Source organism: Paramormyrops kingsleyae, chromosome 20 (genome assembly GCF_048594095.1).
Source record: "Paramormyrops kingsleyae isolate MSU_618 chromosome 20, PKINGS_0.4, whole genome shotgun sequence".
In the NCBI taxonomy this organism is placed as follows: Eukaryota; Metazoa; Chordata; class Actinopteri; order Osteoglossiformes; family Mormyridae; genus Paramormyrops; species Paramormyrops kingsleyae.
In genome coordinates this window covers 6,733,351-6,748,214 of record NC_132816.1, presented here as the reverse complement: position 1 = coordinate 6,748,214, position 14,864 = coordinate 6,733,351, and the positions used below count along the sequence as shown (strand labels likewise).

The 14,864-nt window shown below is 43.1% G+C and overlaps 1 protein-coding gene across 1 annotated transcript; it reads left to right on the top strand.

Annotated features, from left to right (window-relative positions):
* The first annotated feature begins 3,357 nt into the window (after positions 1–3,357).
* LOC111850750 (neutral amino acid transporter A-like) lies at positions 3,358–14,554 on the top strand. The gene is made up of 8 exons (XM_023824956.2): positions 3,358–4,039; positions 5,427–5,469; positions 6,564–6,629; positions 9,567–9,733; positions 10,017–10,250; positions 11,171–11,365; positions 11,606–11,740; positions 12,328–14,554. Exons 1-8 carry the CDS (start codon positions 3,525–3,527, stop codon positions 12,581–12,583), a joined length of 1,611 nt encoding a protein of 536 aa, XP_023680724.1. The 5' UTR covers positions 3,358–3,524; the 3' UTR covers positions 12,584–14,554.
* The last annotated feature ends 310 nt before the right edge of the window (positions 14,555–14,864 follow it).

The following is a 14,864-nucleotide window of genomic DNA, read 5'->3' as shown; positions in this document are numbered from 1 at the left end:
AGGACTAAGATTTTATGTAATAGATATTCCGAGGAAAATAATTGTAACCCTGTACCAAGCATTACAGTGCTGTTGTTTTTAAAATATAAAACATGAGGGGCGTAATTATAATCAGGCCTATAGCAAATCTGAATGAACTTTACTAACTGTCATATGTGATGTTCCCAGTCTTTCTCTATAAGCCGCTAAGATGTCCGTTTAATGATGCGCTCTCCAAAGTAATTTCGTCAAAATTGAAACTCAATTTGTCACAGTGATTTGTGTAAATAAAATAAATGTAATGTTATGATTTTGCAGGGGCGCAGTAAGTTCTGTGCTCAATAAATATTAGTCCTTGTGTTTGCATGTGTGGCCCGAAGACACGTTTTACCAAGCTGAACATTGTCCCGTGTTGCATGTATAGAGCCAGAACCGTTGCTCTGACGTGCAAATTTTATAATACATCACGCAGCTGGTGGATTTCAGGTAAATGCAGTCGCACATGCATGCATTCGTAAAAGCACTGTAAAATATACTAATCAATTCCAAAAGGACGTAATAAAAACACTGGATGTTGGCATAATGCCGGTGCAGTGCCTGGTCATTTTTTACAAGTTAAATCTGGGCAGCATAACAGGAAGTAGAAGGCTCAAGTTCCACTACTGAAAATATGCATTACTGGAAAACAACAAAACGGAAGACCTGCGCTGAAAGGAGGAAGATGTTAGTCATTACTTATAAAACGTTTGTAATTTAAAGAGTAGCAGTCTAAAAAATAATTCAGGTGAACGTTTGTGCGCGTGTGCGCTCGCGTGTGTGGGTGTGACGCACGTCTGACAGCGGGCACAAATAGGACGAGGGAAATTCACACATTCCGTTGTTGTTCCCTCTCTCTCTCTCTCTCTTTCTCACACACACACACACACACACACACTCACTCACTATGACAGCTGATTTCAGGGAAGCGGCCCATTTACTGTCTTCATGATGTTATATATGTATGTATGTATATATATATATATATATATATATATATATATATATATATATATATATATATATACCCATCACCCATTACATTCACTAAACGATTCATACTAATGTATTTAATTTGAGAGTTTGGACACTGAAAATCTGTTATCTTAAAATGCATGTGCATACTGTCCATTCAGCTAAGTCTCTCTAGGTATAGCTGGATATCATCACAAGTTATAACCAAATGTATGCATTGTCACATTAATTAACTTAATTAAATGTATAAATATACGGTAATATAAGGGCTCAGTAGGCTAAGCTTCTGTGCCTGTGGTCAGAAGGTCGCCAGTTCAAGCCCAGCTTCAGTTCAACAATCACATGTCTGTGGGCCCCTGAGCGTGACCCTTAACCCCCAGCTCCAGAAGCACTGCACACTGGCTGACCTTGCACTGTGACCCCCACACCTGCGTGTGTCTCTGTGTCATATGGAGAGCAAGATGGGGTAAAAAAATGGAGTTAATACAGTATTCCCATTAAATTCTGTATACAATAAAACACATCATATAGTAGATTCAGTATACTATAAATATACTTCTCAAAATGAGAAATTAAGTGCATTTTTATTATGCATTTTCTAACCAGTGGCCTGAGTCGGGTGATGGGGGGAACCCTGAGCCAATCCCAGGCAGCGCAGGCAATAGGTGGGAGTGTCCCTGAATGTAAGGGATTCAGAGGAACCATTTCACTGAACTGCAGGTCTTTGGATGGTACGAGGAAACCAGAGTACCTGAAGGAAAGCCACACAGCTCAGGCGGAGCATGCAAGCTCCATGCTCACACGGGGTGGTGGGGGGAGGGGGGGCGGGTGAGAAAACCCCAACTCTGGAGGTGTGAGGTCACCCACAGCGCCGCTCTGCAGCCCCAGTGTGTCATAATGCAGGACTTTTCCTTTCTCTCTGTAGCTCCTTGGCTCTTCTCCAAACAGACTTTTATCACTTTTTAAAGGGCACTATATAAATATATATATATATGTCATATTACATCAACATATCACCATTTAAATGCTGTTACTCTGACTAGGATGAACCATTGGTAGGTGGATGGATGGACAGATGGTTTTTGTATTGATTTTAAAGCTGCATATTTAGTGTGTATTACGCCGAATCGCAGTAGTGGGCTTGCCCTGTGCTGCTTCTCATTGTGCTCTGCACTCCGCTGCCTAATTGGAAGAATAGTCTGGATGGAAAATGACATCACCTGGATCCTGCAGGTGTGAACCATTCAGTGCACAGGCGCTGTTCCAGCTAGAGGCTACCCTCTTTCTTTCTACATTATTGATTTAATCAGGTGCTCTGACAAAATGAAAACCCGCAAAGCTGGCTGCCTTTGCAAACTGCGATTAAGATAAGATAAGATATGATAAACCTTAATGATCCACAGAGGGAAATTCTTGATAACACAATTCTTTATACCCACAAAGTTGGCTGCTTTTACAAGCTGTGATTAAAATAAGATAAAATATGAAGAGGTAAGATAAGATACTATTATTACTGGTAATTATATCTGTTAACACACCGTTAAGACTGCTGGACAGTGACAGTAATATGTCATGAATGGTAGAATGTGAAAGTGGATCACTGAAGGGAATTAGGACAGGCATGGGTGTGTGAAAGAACTGAAGAGATTTCAGGAATGGGGATGGGACATATGTACCAGTAAGGCTGAGGTGGTGGGCTAACGGAGGTGGTGTGTGGAGAAAATTCCAGAAAAAGCCTCCAGTCATTTCAAAATACATTTTGAATTTCAAATGTTGAATTAATTAATAATTTATGATGATAATCATTAACGGAAGAAATTAGAAATTATGAAGTATATGGACACGGAAATATAAAGAAAGAAAATTATAAATTGAAGTTCGGATGTCTATTAGACAAATGGTGCCACCTAGTGGGAAAAGCAATTTATTGCGAATTAGATTGACTTTGGAATTGAGTGATCAACCAACCATCCGTCCATCCGTTTAGCGCCATCAAGTGGTTAAGTTCGGATAATGCACAAATATGTATATTAATAATCTCTCTGCCTTTATATACAATTTACGTAAATTAATGTCGGTTTGGCTTATTCAAGTAATTTCTTGAATGCAATGCATAATATTTATAATAATTCTTATTTATAATATGAAATACATGTTATACTGTAATTACCCAATTTATTCCATATTCAGTGAAGAGTAGGAATATACTAGCTATTTTGATTAATCGCAACCATATAGCATTCTCCGTAATGACAATTATACTGTATATTACAAACGAGGCAATATCTCGTCAAGTTGCATCATTATTTTAAGAATTCAGCTCTTATTGCGCATGCTCTGAAAAGCACAATATATTGACATCTTGCTAGTAGAGGTGCACGTTGCGCCCCACAATACAGGACCGTTAGGTGCCCATTTTCGCGTGCTGAACCATTAACTGCTCGTTTAGTCATCAGCTTTGCAAATCGGATTGAATTTAACAAAATAGCGTCAACCTAGTTTAATATAGGTCTATTTACATAAATTTAGCGAAAATGGGTACGGAAAATGAAGCCAACGGATATGTAAAATCAAAATCGCCTGTTTTAACTAACGAAGTGGCAGCCAGGGGTCCAAAAATATTCAAAGATACTCTAGTGGAGTTTTTTAAGAGAAATCTTTTGGTAATACTCACGGTATCGGGAGTTCTGGTGGGCGCTGGTCTCGGTATGATGGTCAGGAATATGAACCTGACGCGGGCGCAGGTGACTTATTTCGCCTTCCCCGGCGAGATGCTGCTTAGGATGCTGAAGATGGTCATCCTTCCCCTGGTGGTGTGCAGCCTGATTTCGGGTGCGGCCTCTCTGGACACCCGCTCCCTGGGCAAACTGGGTGGCATCGCCGTGTCATACTTCTTGGTGACCACGCTGATCGCTTCGGGCATCGGCGTGGTGCTGGCATTCATTATAAAACCGGGAGTGGGTGCAGGGGCACTAAACACTAATAGTTTGGGGCTGGAAACAGTCACAACAAGCAAGGAGACCACGGATTCCTTCTTAGACCTTGCCAGGTATGGTATTTTATTTAATTCCGACGTCTAGATAAAAATCTTTTCATAGTTCATGTGGGAGAGGCATGATGATGAACGTTTTAAGGAGCAGTGAAATCACAGCGAGTGATTATTCCGTCTACAGTGATGAGAGTCGCCAGTCCATAGTAACGAGGTAGAGATAATAATTGTCAAGAAATATATCGAAATTACTAGCAAAATACAAAGATAGCCAGAATTAAAACTGTATATTGTGTATTTTCAGCGATAAAATAGTCCCAGCCCGCATGCTTTTTACTACGTAGTCTATGTGTGTGCCTGGGATTTTAAATGACTGTTATTTGTTATTTTGTGTTCGTTCAATAGCCTGTGTTATTTTCTATCTCTTATATCACATGTACACGCGGCGTCCAGCAAAGGGGGTTCAATCCCTGTTGTTTGATTCCTTTTGTTCTGACTCATCTTAGTTTCGCGCAACCGCGTGTTCATTCCAAGGGAGCGTAATAGTATTTCTGTTATCAAATACTCTTGCTCATGTATCAGAACTGAAACCACACTTAGTGATACATATCAAATGATGGCCGGTATTATCCTGACTTTCTAAACAATCATCCTGCAGATTTTACCCATCTTAAACTTTTTTTCTTTAATCTCTTAGTAATAACCGTGATCACATAAGTAAAGTGCACTTTAAACTTCACTTTAACTTAAGATGGCTTATAAAAAATAGCGTGACATATTTTTAAAGAAGTTAAACATAAGGTAAAAGATTTCTGCACCATATCTGTACATAAATTAAATTTTCATAATTCAAAAATTTATTGGCTACTTTGGCAAATCTATGAAATTTAACAACTCAGATATGAATAAGAACTCATACAAAATTAAATTGCATGTATATGTATATATGTCCTGATGTTTTGCCCTACTTTAGTTAACAAATAACTTACTGGTATGTGGAAATTAAAAAAAAAAAAAATGGCTTTCAAGGTTTGCTTGCAGTTTCAGGGTGAGAGGTCACTGAGTCTCCAGCTGCACATGCAGTGACCCTGGCTTCGTCTGGCTAAGGGGCAGACCACCGAATTTAAACTTATCTTTCAGTGACTGAAAAGAATATGGTCATGATCACGGCACTCACCGTCTGCGAGTGGAAGCCTTTGTGCGAGAAGCTTTCTACTCGCCAGTTATTTTACGAGATTCTCTTGCGAGATTTGTTTTGGTCAGAATGTCCACGTTGCCTTAGTTCATTTGTGTCATTATTCGCTCTCTATTTATTTCTGTTTCTTTGCACTGTGACCAACAAGACTGCGATTTCATCTCAGCGTATGACCTATGCATCACATACTGTAGCTGAAGGGAAGAGTAGACATCCTTCGACATTGACTCTATTTTTTGTTATTCTCTCTAGGAATTTGTTCCCAGCCAATCTCGTGGCGGCCGCCTTCCGCACAGTAAGTGGGATGCTAGATTTTTGCCCCCCTTCCTTGCCGTAGAGTCGTCTCCTAGACAAAACAGCCCTACGTGTCCCAGTCTAAACCTCTGTGGCGGCCGTTTACAGCTGTCTTTACAATCCATGTTTCCATGACGTTGGGGGGATCCATCTTCTCATCATGGAAGTCCTGGTGTGTTTGGTTAAACACTAAGTGAGACTTTCACTTCACCCTTAATACTGGGTAATATGGCCCCCGGGTTGTTGTGTGCAGCTGTCAGCTTTGCCCCCCACCCACCAGAGCAGGATGGAGGGGGCCGCCAGTTAACAGAAGGGTAACAGAGCGCCTCTAAAGATGTCCGAACACTAATATGCGTGTGGGTCTTATTATATTAAAGCAGATACTTTTCCTGTTATGTGAGACTTCAGGCTCCAGGGTAAGATGAGCCTTGCGGATGGACCCCCAGGTAGTGCCATGTAGCCCAGCAGGGTTGGGGGTCTATAACCATGTCTGGAAGGTTGTGGGTTCAAATCCCATGGCTAGCAGAGTAATCATACCACAGCGGGGCCCTTCGGCAAGGCCCCTAACCTTAATTTACCCTGCGCTCACATTCTCACTTTGGACAAAAATATTTCATAGATAAATAAATGTACTGCAAACCTCTCAATATGTTTAAAATGTTCACAGACCCATCCCGGGTTTCCCTCCTCTGGCAGGTCCAGGGTTCAGGTCTTACCTCATCAGGACTTTGTCCCCCCCCCCCCCCAGTATAAACATGTCAACTGTAGGATAGACTGTTTTCCCACAGTTCCTGTAATCAGCTACTGTACCAGCAAATGTCTTCGCGGCTTTTGGGTCAGTTAGCAGCCCTTCATGCTCAGCCTGACTCTGCCCCTCGTCTTAAGTCTAGTGGACGATCATGAACCTCGAGCCTCATTAAGTGTGGGGGAATGCAGGGAAAGCGTAAACCCCTGCTTATTGCAGTGCTAGGTCATGAAAAGCAGGAGATCCTTGACAGCCCTCACTGGCTGATCACTGAGATGTCCAGCAGACTTGCATGGATCCACTGCAGCCACATCCCTAACCAGGTCCCCGTTCTTTCCTTACATTTGTAGTACGCCACCGATTACAAGTTTGTCGCCGTTGGGAACATCTCAAATGGGAGCCTCATCTACCAGAAGGTATGTGGACATCTGCAGTAAAAAGGGTTGCAGTGTAACTGCGCTGAAATGCCACAGACCGGGTGAGGATCAGTCAAAGAAGCAAGACGTGTTTTCAGCTTCTGCACAGAAGCTGCTCTAAAGGTAACATTTGCAGTGTCAGGTAAGAGGGTACAGCCAGGGCTGCCCTTAGGCCTAATTCAGACAGAGGCGGGCATTTCAGGTCCAGAAAGTAAAAATCCAAACCAGGATTTTGTTTGAAGCAACCAGTTGAGTATAAAGAGTCACAGTCACAGAGTACTCAGAGTACTCAACTGGTTGGTTAGGTCAGTAATTGTACCCTCAAAGGTACAAACTGGTACTTTTGTCCTCACTTTTCTACATTCGGGAGAAGGTTGAGGGCCAGATACCTGCATGCAGGAAAATGGAGCCTGACTGTATTATTTGAGTGTATTTACATATCGGCGCTTAATGGAACGGCAGTAAAGAGTCAGCATTTCAGCATGGGGGCAATAACTGTACATCACCCCTGAAGGGCAAAGAACAAGGGCAGCCGAGCGGAGCCCCGGCGGTGAGCATGTAGGGGAAAGACAAAGAGGTGGGAAAAAATATTCACAGCAATGGAGGCCTGGCAGAAAGGATACTGTGCACGAGAATCTAAAAGCACATGCAGATTACTGTTTCAAGTGACACGTCTGAGTTCTCTTGAGAGGTTTTGATATAACAGGAGTGAACCAACCACAACAGAAGAAGCAATACGAATTTCCCTCTGTGGGGGGCAAGCGGGGTATTTTCCCTAGTTAGTTTTTAGTCTGTATTGGTCTAAGTTAGTGATGTTGAAAGAAACACAAAATGGTTGTAGTTCAGGTAGGTTCAGGGTGAATGTTGTGTACAGCGTTAGGGTTAGTTACTCACAATTGTAATCCATTACAGACAGAAGTGGAAAGCTGAGGTCCAGAAAGTACAAATCCAGATGAAGGTTTTGTTTTAACCAAACAGTTGAGCATAAAGAGTCATAGTGACTGAACACTCAACTGAGCAGGCATGGTAAAAATTGGGTTACAGTACAAAAAAGGTTGAGAACCACTGGTCTAGGAAGTAGAGCTGTATACTTAAGGTACAAAAATAGGATCATTCAGTGACTTTCAGGTTGATTTTATCTATCCAGCACCTTGACTGAGTTTAGCTGTGAACCCTTCAGTGCTCACGCAGGGACCTTCAACCTGTAATAACAAATTTCACGGAGCAAGTTTTGTCTTGCAGTATATGCAGTTTCAGAAGCATAAACGATGACCTCGGGAGTTAAGCGGAGGTTAACAAACCAGGTTGTGTACGCTATTCAGGCTGCTCTGATATGAAAGCATTGTTTACTTAAACTCGGCTTACCTGTCTTGACCTAATTTCAGCAGTATGTCCAGTGGGTCACTGTCGTGAAACTGTACCTGTGCAGTATGGAAAGCTAAATGGGGGTTAGTGTGGACTCTGGGAGCTGCATTTTGGCCACTTGTGCTGCATCACTATGGGAGGTATTTTCTGCAAAAAATAAAATTAAAATGAAAATGATAAAAAGAAAATGCAATCTCCACTTTGCCATTTAGCTTCCAAAGTCTGTGCACAAAAATCCTGCAAAAATTAAAATTAAAATGAAATAGCACCATTTGCATTTTAATTTTCCACTCATGTATGAGTCCGATGTGAAAAATTAAAAAATAAAATTAAGAACCCTTTTTGTCTTTTCATTTTCCAATTTGACGTTTCATTTCCTACTTTGCCTTTTCATTTTCAAGTCAACTACATGCAAACATTCTCTTCTAGTGGTTCTGTGAATAGGAAGCTAAACGGATCGGAAGCTGCAGATAAGTAGGTAGCGTAAGCTGCGTGTGACTTTGGGCGACACGATGGCCAAGAAACACGAAGACACCGGAATCGGCAAACGCAGTGAGAAGCGCAGCACTGATCCGCAGCTCCGCCCGCTCCGATTAACATATATTTGCATGTAGTGAACTTGAAAATTAAAAGGCAAATTTTTTTTTCTTCTTCACATCTGACTCATACATGAGTGGAAAATTAAAATGCAAATGGTGCTATTTCATTTAGATTTTCATTTTTGCTCACAGACTTTGGAAGCTAAAAGACAATATGGAGATGGTATTTTCTTTTTATAATTTTAATTTTCATTTTATTTTTTGCAGAAAATACCTCCCGTACATCACCAGCCCACTTGTGAAATATTGCTTCTCCACTAGCATCAATCTTCAGCCGAGATCATCCATCTGAATGTATCTGGTTAGCTTTGCTTTAGTACTTCAGTAAATGCTTGCTCTGATAGACCTCCCCCCCCCCTCATGCTAATGGCTTGCCTTGCTCGACACCCTGTTTCCTAATGTTTCCGGTAATGTTTTGGGCTTTCAGTCCAAACACACGCCTTGGTCCTTAGCTGGAGGGGTGCCTGGAACATAATCGGATTGGTCTGGGTTGGGGGCCCAATATGATACGCTTTCGTGGGGCCCAGAATATCTAACCGTGCCCCCAATTGGCTCTCGAAGCCTTCGAGGGTCATTTTTAAACCAACCTCTATGTGTAAAAACGTGGCACATCAATCACAATTTACAACACTTGGGCAATGGGAACTACTACAACTGACAGAAGTGTCCTAATATTATTATTGGTTAATGAAATTTATTGGTTAATGAAATGACACATTGCAACCTATTGATCATTAGCTAAATTAGTAACAACTTCAGTAACACTTCCTGTCCACTCTGAGAGTGATTCTTCTTAATATCCAAATTCTGAAAGTAATATTAAAGCAGTTATTGGTGTTTTAACCCAAGGAGGTGTCTGTTAACGCCCTTCCCTTTACAGAGAGCTCTGCCCCCTACTGCTGTTTTATTACTGGACCTTAATGTAAAACGGAGACTGTACTGACTGGATGATGTTGGCTGTACTGGGCTGCAGGTACCCATTGGCACAGAAATGGAGGGAATGAACATCCTGGGGCTGGTCCTGTTCGCCATGGTGTTCGGCGTGGCGCTGAGGAAGCTGGGGCCTGAGGGGGAGGAGCTTATTCGCTTCTTCAATGCCTTCAATGACGCCACAATGGTGCTTGTTTCCTGGATAATGTGGTGGGTGCCGTACATTAGTATATCAGCCTCCAGTCATTATTTTAAGCTAGCTAGGTAAGCTAACTGCTAAACTGAAACAAGGACTATTTCCATATATTTTAGCTAGCTAACAGGTAAAATATTCCGTAGAGCATGTATTTTGCCATTGATTTTGCACAAACGCATCAAGGAAAGCAGCTGTGTCGTGGTTAGTTTATTACTACTTATATTTGAACCGATCAGGTTGCCGTTGCGTAGCCCTTGTAGGGGTTCAGTGAGGGAGGTGTCGCTCCTCCTGACCCAGGTACGTACCATTCGGCATCATGTTCCTGGTCGGGAGCAAGATCGTGGAGATGGAGGACGTGGTGCTGCTCGTCAGCAGTCTGGGAAAGTACATCTTCGCCTCCATCCTGGGCCACATCATCCACGGGGGCATCGTGCTGCCCCTCATCTACTTCGGATTCACCCGCAAGAACCCGTTCACCTTCCTGTCCGGCCTAATCACCCCCTTCACCACCGCCTTCGCCACCTGCTCCAGGTACCGTCCTCGCTAACAGACGTCACCTGACAGCTCCTCTGAGCCAATTACACAGCCCGCTGCGCACCCTGGCTTCTACCCCGTCCCTGATTGGTCGTGCCCGATTACATGCATCACATTGTTCCAGTCGTTTCTGAGCCTGCAGCCCAAGTTTATGTTAGCCAAGAAACTGCAATTTCTTGCCTTTTAAAATTATTGCTAATTTTCAAGATTTCCTTACAATCATTTCAAATTTTTAAATTGTAAATTTACCTCAGTGGTGCAAAGTTTTTCTTACATTTCACAATGGACCGGGTATATTCAGTTATCCTCAGTGGTCTCAACTACCATGTTGGATTTAAATCTGTCTTGTTATTAAAATACTAATTTCCAGTTAAATCATTATACAATTAAATGGAGGAGCATCACAGGTGAGCCACCAGGGCGGCGGTAGAGAAGCCCAGCTCTGCTGTTAGCAGTGGCCTTAACTCTCCTTGAGGCAGAATCCTCGTATTTTCATGTCTGTCTGCAAAGTCAGATTAAGAACCTACTCATTAAAATGTGCACAAGTTACCTGACTAAGGGTTTTGACAGGATTTGAAACAGAAACATCTTTGACACTCAATATAGACTTATAAATGAATCTGTTTCAAGGCAGGTGAAGGACTATTTTTTTTTAAGCAGAAGCCCAGTAAAGCTCATATTTAAACTCACACACAGAGTGGGCTTCACATTTAGTTTGTCTGAAGTGTAGTGAAGTTTGGATTATGGCTACAGTTTGCTAACGCGGATTACAAATCCAGCGACATGAATTAATGTAATCCAGTGGCACAGAATGAAAGATCGCACCCAAGAATCCCGGGTCCGTTTTGCACATGGCCGACTGTCAGTCTTGAGTCTCGCTGTGGCCGCCCACACGTGTGCCATGCCTGTTCCCCCAGCTCCGCGACCCTGCCCTCCATGATGAGGTGCGTGGAGGAGAACAACGGTGTGGACAAGAGGATCAGCCGCTTCATCCTCCCCATCGGCGCCACGGTCAACATGGACGGGGCGGCCATCTTCCAGTGTATCGCTGCCGTCTTCATCGCGCAGCTGAATAACGCCGAGCTCAACGCCGGGCAGATCTTTACCATCCTGTACGTAGACCTTCTCAAAACAAAGCTTGACTCAAAGTCACCTCAGATACCATTACAGCAATGGAAGCTGTGTCACTTGTAGGTGCTGGAATCGGCTCCTGAACCTGTAGCTAAAGGCGCTATACTGATATCCGTGAAGTTGGCAGTCTTCCTAGATCAGGCAGACCTGAGGATGTCTTGCACAGAGATCGCCCAGGTGTCTCGCTCTGTACTGAAGCCACCGCTTTGCTTCCTCTGCAGGGTGACGGCCACCGCATCCAGCGTAGGAGCAGCGGGGATCCCGGCTGGAGGGATCATCACCATCGCCATCATTCTGGAGGCCATCGGGCTGCCCACCAATGACCTCTCTCTCATGCTGGCCGTCGACTGGATTGTGTGAGACTCCCTCCTCCATGCAGTTTTTCCACACGCCCTTAAGTTCCTTAAAATCAGTCTGAATCAGGACTGAACATCTGAACTATTGAAAGTTCTTGGAACGTCGAGTAAGATTTTCCCAGTTACAGGAGACACAAGCTCACACTATGCGGTACTGTGATTGTACCTATCTCTGCGTGTTCCATAAAAGATTGATTGAACATACTTCAAAAGCGAAATACAAGTGAGACAAAAAGCATATTACAAACATAGGTGCTGTCAAGGAGTCGACTAGGCTCAACTTACAATGAATGGCCAGCTATGAGTGTAAGCAGTATGGGAGCAGGAGTTAGCTAACATTACATGGATAACCTTTAAAATGCTTATGTCCCGTGATAGGCATAGTGATGTCACCACCGGGCCCCTGAGCGAGGCCCTTAATCCCAAATTACCCCGGGGACTGGCTGCTGTTGCTTTCCCAATTGTGTGTCGCTTTGGATAAAAGCGTCCGCTAAAGAAATAAATGTAAACATGAATGTGATTTAGAAAGCGCTAAGATGCTAAGTATGTTTGCTCATCATTACTCTGATGTGTGTGGCTATTCTCAGAGACCGGACCACGACGGTGGTGAACGTGGAGGGGGACGCCCTCGGGGCGGGAATCCTGCACCACATCAATGAGAAGGCGACGAAGAGGGCGGAGCAGCAGGCCGGGGGGCAGGAGCTGCTGGAGGTCAAGGTGGAGGTGGTGGCCAACGTGCAGGGCTTGGACGAGGCGTCCCCGCTCGTCACACAGCAGAACCCGGGCCCCAACGGCACCGTGGACTCGTCGGCGGAGAGGAGCGACGGGGAATCCGGGCTCTGAGCTCGACCACGCAGAGACGCCGTTACCCGTCACGGGGAAGAGTGTACAGCTTGTGTCTGTGACGCGCGGCTGTACATCGCCACGGGCGTATCGGCAGAGCATCGCGGCCTCAGCCCAGCCTGTGAAAAATCCCTGTTTTTACCTGTTAACCTCCCGTCCTTTGGTCAGCAAACAGGTCACTCGTCTGTCGCCGTTGGTTGTCGGGAATGTCAAAGTCAGCTGTCTAGGTGGACAGAGATTAGGAGTATTTATAAACTGATCCACGGTTGCTTTCCGATCACTATTTAAAAATACCATTATTTTACAGCAGTGTGTGTACTTAGAGAATTATTTTAGAGGCATGGCAGCGATGGATGCAGCTCTGCTCTCTGTTTGGTCATTTTTAGAGATGGATAGTTCAGGCGAAGAAAGTAAAAATCCAGACCTAGATTTTGTTTCAACTAGTTAGTTGAGTACTCTGTGACTCTTTATACTCAACTTTGTTGCTTAAAACAAAATCTTGGTCTGGATTTAAATGTTCTAGACCTGAACTATGCACCTCTGATTATTTTCTTTCTAGATGCATCTCTGTCCTGAAACAGACTGCAGCCATTTTTAAAATACAGACGCTCCTCTACTTACGAACGAGTTACGTTCCGAACGGACGTTCGTAACTTGAAATGTTCGTAAGTTGTTATTCAACATCATTTTAAGGGTATACACAAGTACAAAGAACTAGGATGCTGGGAGTCCGCACGCTACGCTGCTGCATGGCGGGAGTAGCGGCCAGAAGTCGTACTAGGTGGAACTTTGTTTGTATGTCTGAAAGTTTGTAAGTAGAGGAGCGTCTGTACAGGTTAAGGAATTTTGAGAAACCCATCGCCACCCAGAGGCCATTGAGAGTACTACATGCTGTACAATGACAATGACTCATTTTTATTTGATTGGCTGTTACTTACAAAAGATTCAAATATATTTTATACTTATGGTGAAGGGTATTTTTGGAAAGCAAGGAACATAATCACTTTTACTTTTTTAGTTGAAATTGAAACACTTTCTGTAGTTAATATTTATTGATCATAAAATTCAGTATTGTTGGAAAATTAGTTGACAGACAATTTTGTTTACAGTTTTATTTACAAAGACGTCTTTTTATAAAGGATTTTCACTGACCCTTAAAATCTTAACGGCATGCTTTGGTTTAGTGACACTCTTTTGCACGCTCTTCATATTTGACATGATTTTCCTGGGACCATGATTTTTATATGTCGTTTTAAAGGTACTGACATGTCTCTAAATAGCAGTTTCATTCGATTGTTATTTCTCTTTGCGTTCAGTTACATTTTACTGTATTTCTTTGTTTAAAAATGTGCTGTTTTGGTTTTTTGTACTTACTGTTTATAAGAACTGTAATTTGTAATTTTTCCCACTTCAGACTGAATGATATAGATATTTCCATTTGTGGTACAGGCTCTGTAACGATCTGTGAATCTAGACCACTTTGTTCATTTCTCAAGCCCGCATTCCATTCTTAAAACAAAGCCTCTGTGTTTCTGTGGTTCTCTGTAGAGCCCAGACAAGAAAATGTTTTAGAAAACCACTGCAGTCTGAGGGGAAAAAGTCGCCTCTGATCCCTGAGAGCTACACTGGCTTCACATAGCTGCTCATTAACGAGTATAAATCAGTAATTATTACGAAACCTCTTTTTTCGTGCATCATACGTACAAAGACGCTGCCTGTTAATGTCACACTGCTTTCTGCTCTGCAGCATCTCATTGGCCAAACACCGTCTGGATGATTTGAGAGGCAAAGTGACCGACCCACATGTCCACGTGTCACAGCATGCATTGAAAAAGGTCTATGCATGGACAAAAGGGACCTGACAGCAGCAGACGGCGGATGGTACCGAGGATGTAGGGAGTCCGATGTGCTAAATGTGCTTTGTGTCAAGTACAAACCGCTGGATGGCAAATAAATGGGGCCGAGTGCAAACGGCATGTCATTGATCCCATAAGCATCATACATCTGACAACCATCTCAAGCAAAATATGCAATAATGTATCATATTACTTCTGTTGCAATTTAAAAACACAACAGTCTAGGGTTGGCCTGCCCCATAGGTGACATAAGTGATCGGCTAGGGTGCCATTTGAATCCCCAAATCATGATGCAACGGAATTACGCACTGAGCCATGACATCACCTTGTTGCATGTTCTGTCAGAAAATCACCTTCACGTGATCAGATGTGACAAGGACTTTACCACACAGAATCTGCGCAGGTAATAACGGTGTAAACCAGAA

Bases quoted from the DNA above. Each gene is read 5' to 3' on its own strand.
- LOC111850750 (XM_023824956.2), top strand. From the start codon at position 3,525: ATGGGTACGGAAAATGAAGCCAACGGATATGTAAAATCAAAATCGCCT. The intron at 5,470-6,563 runs GTAAGTGGGATG...TTACATTTGTAG, and splicing joins TGGCGGCCGCCTTCCGCACA to TACGCCACCGATTACAAGTT. The intron at 11,741-12,327 runs GTGAGACTCCCT...GGCTATTCTCAG, and splicing joins CTGGCCGTCGACTGGATTGT to AGACCGGACCACGACGGTGG.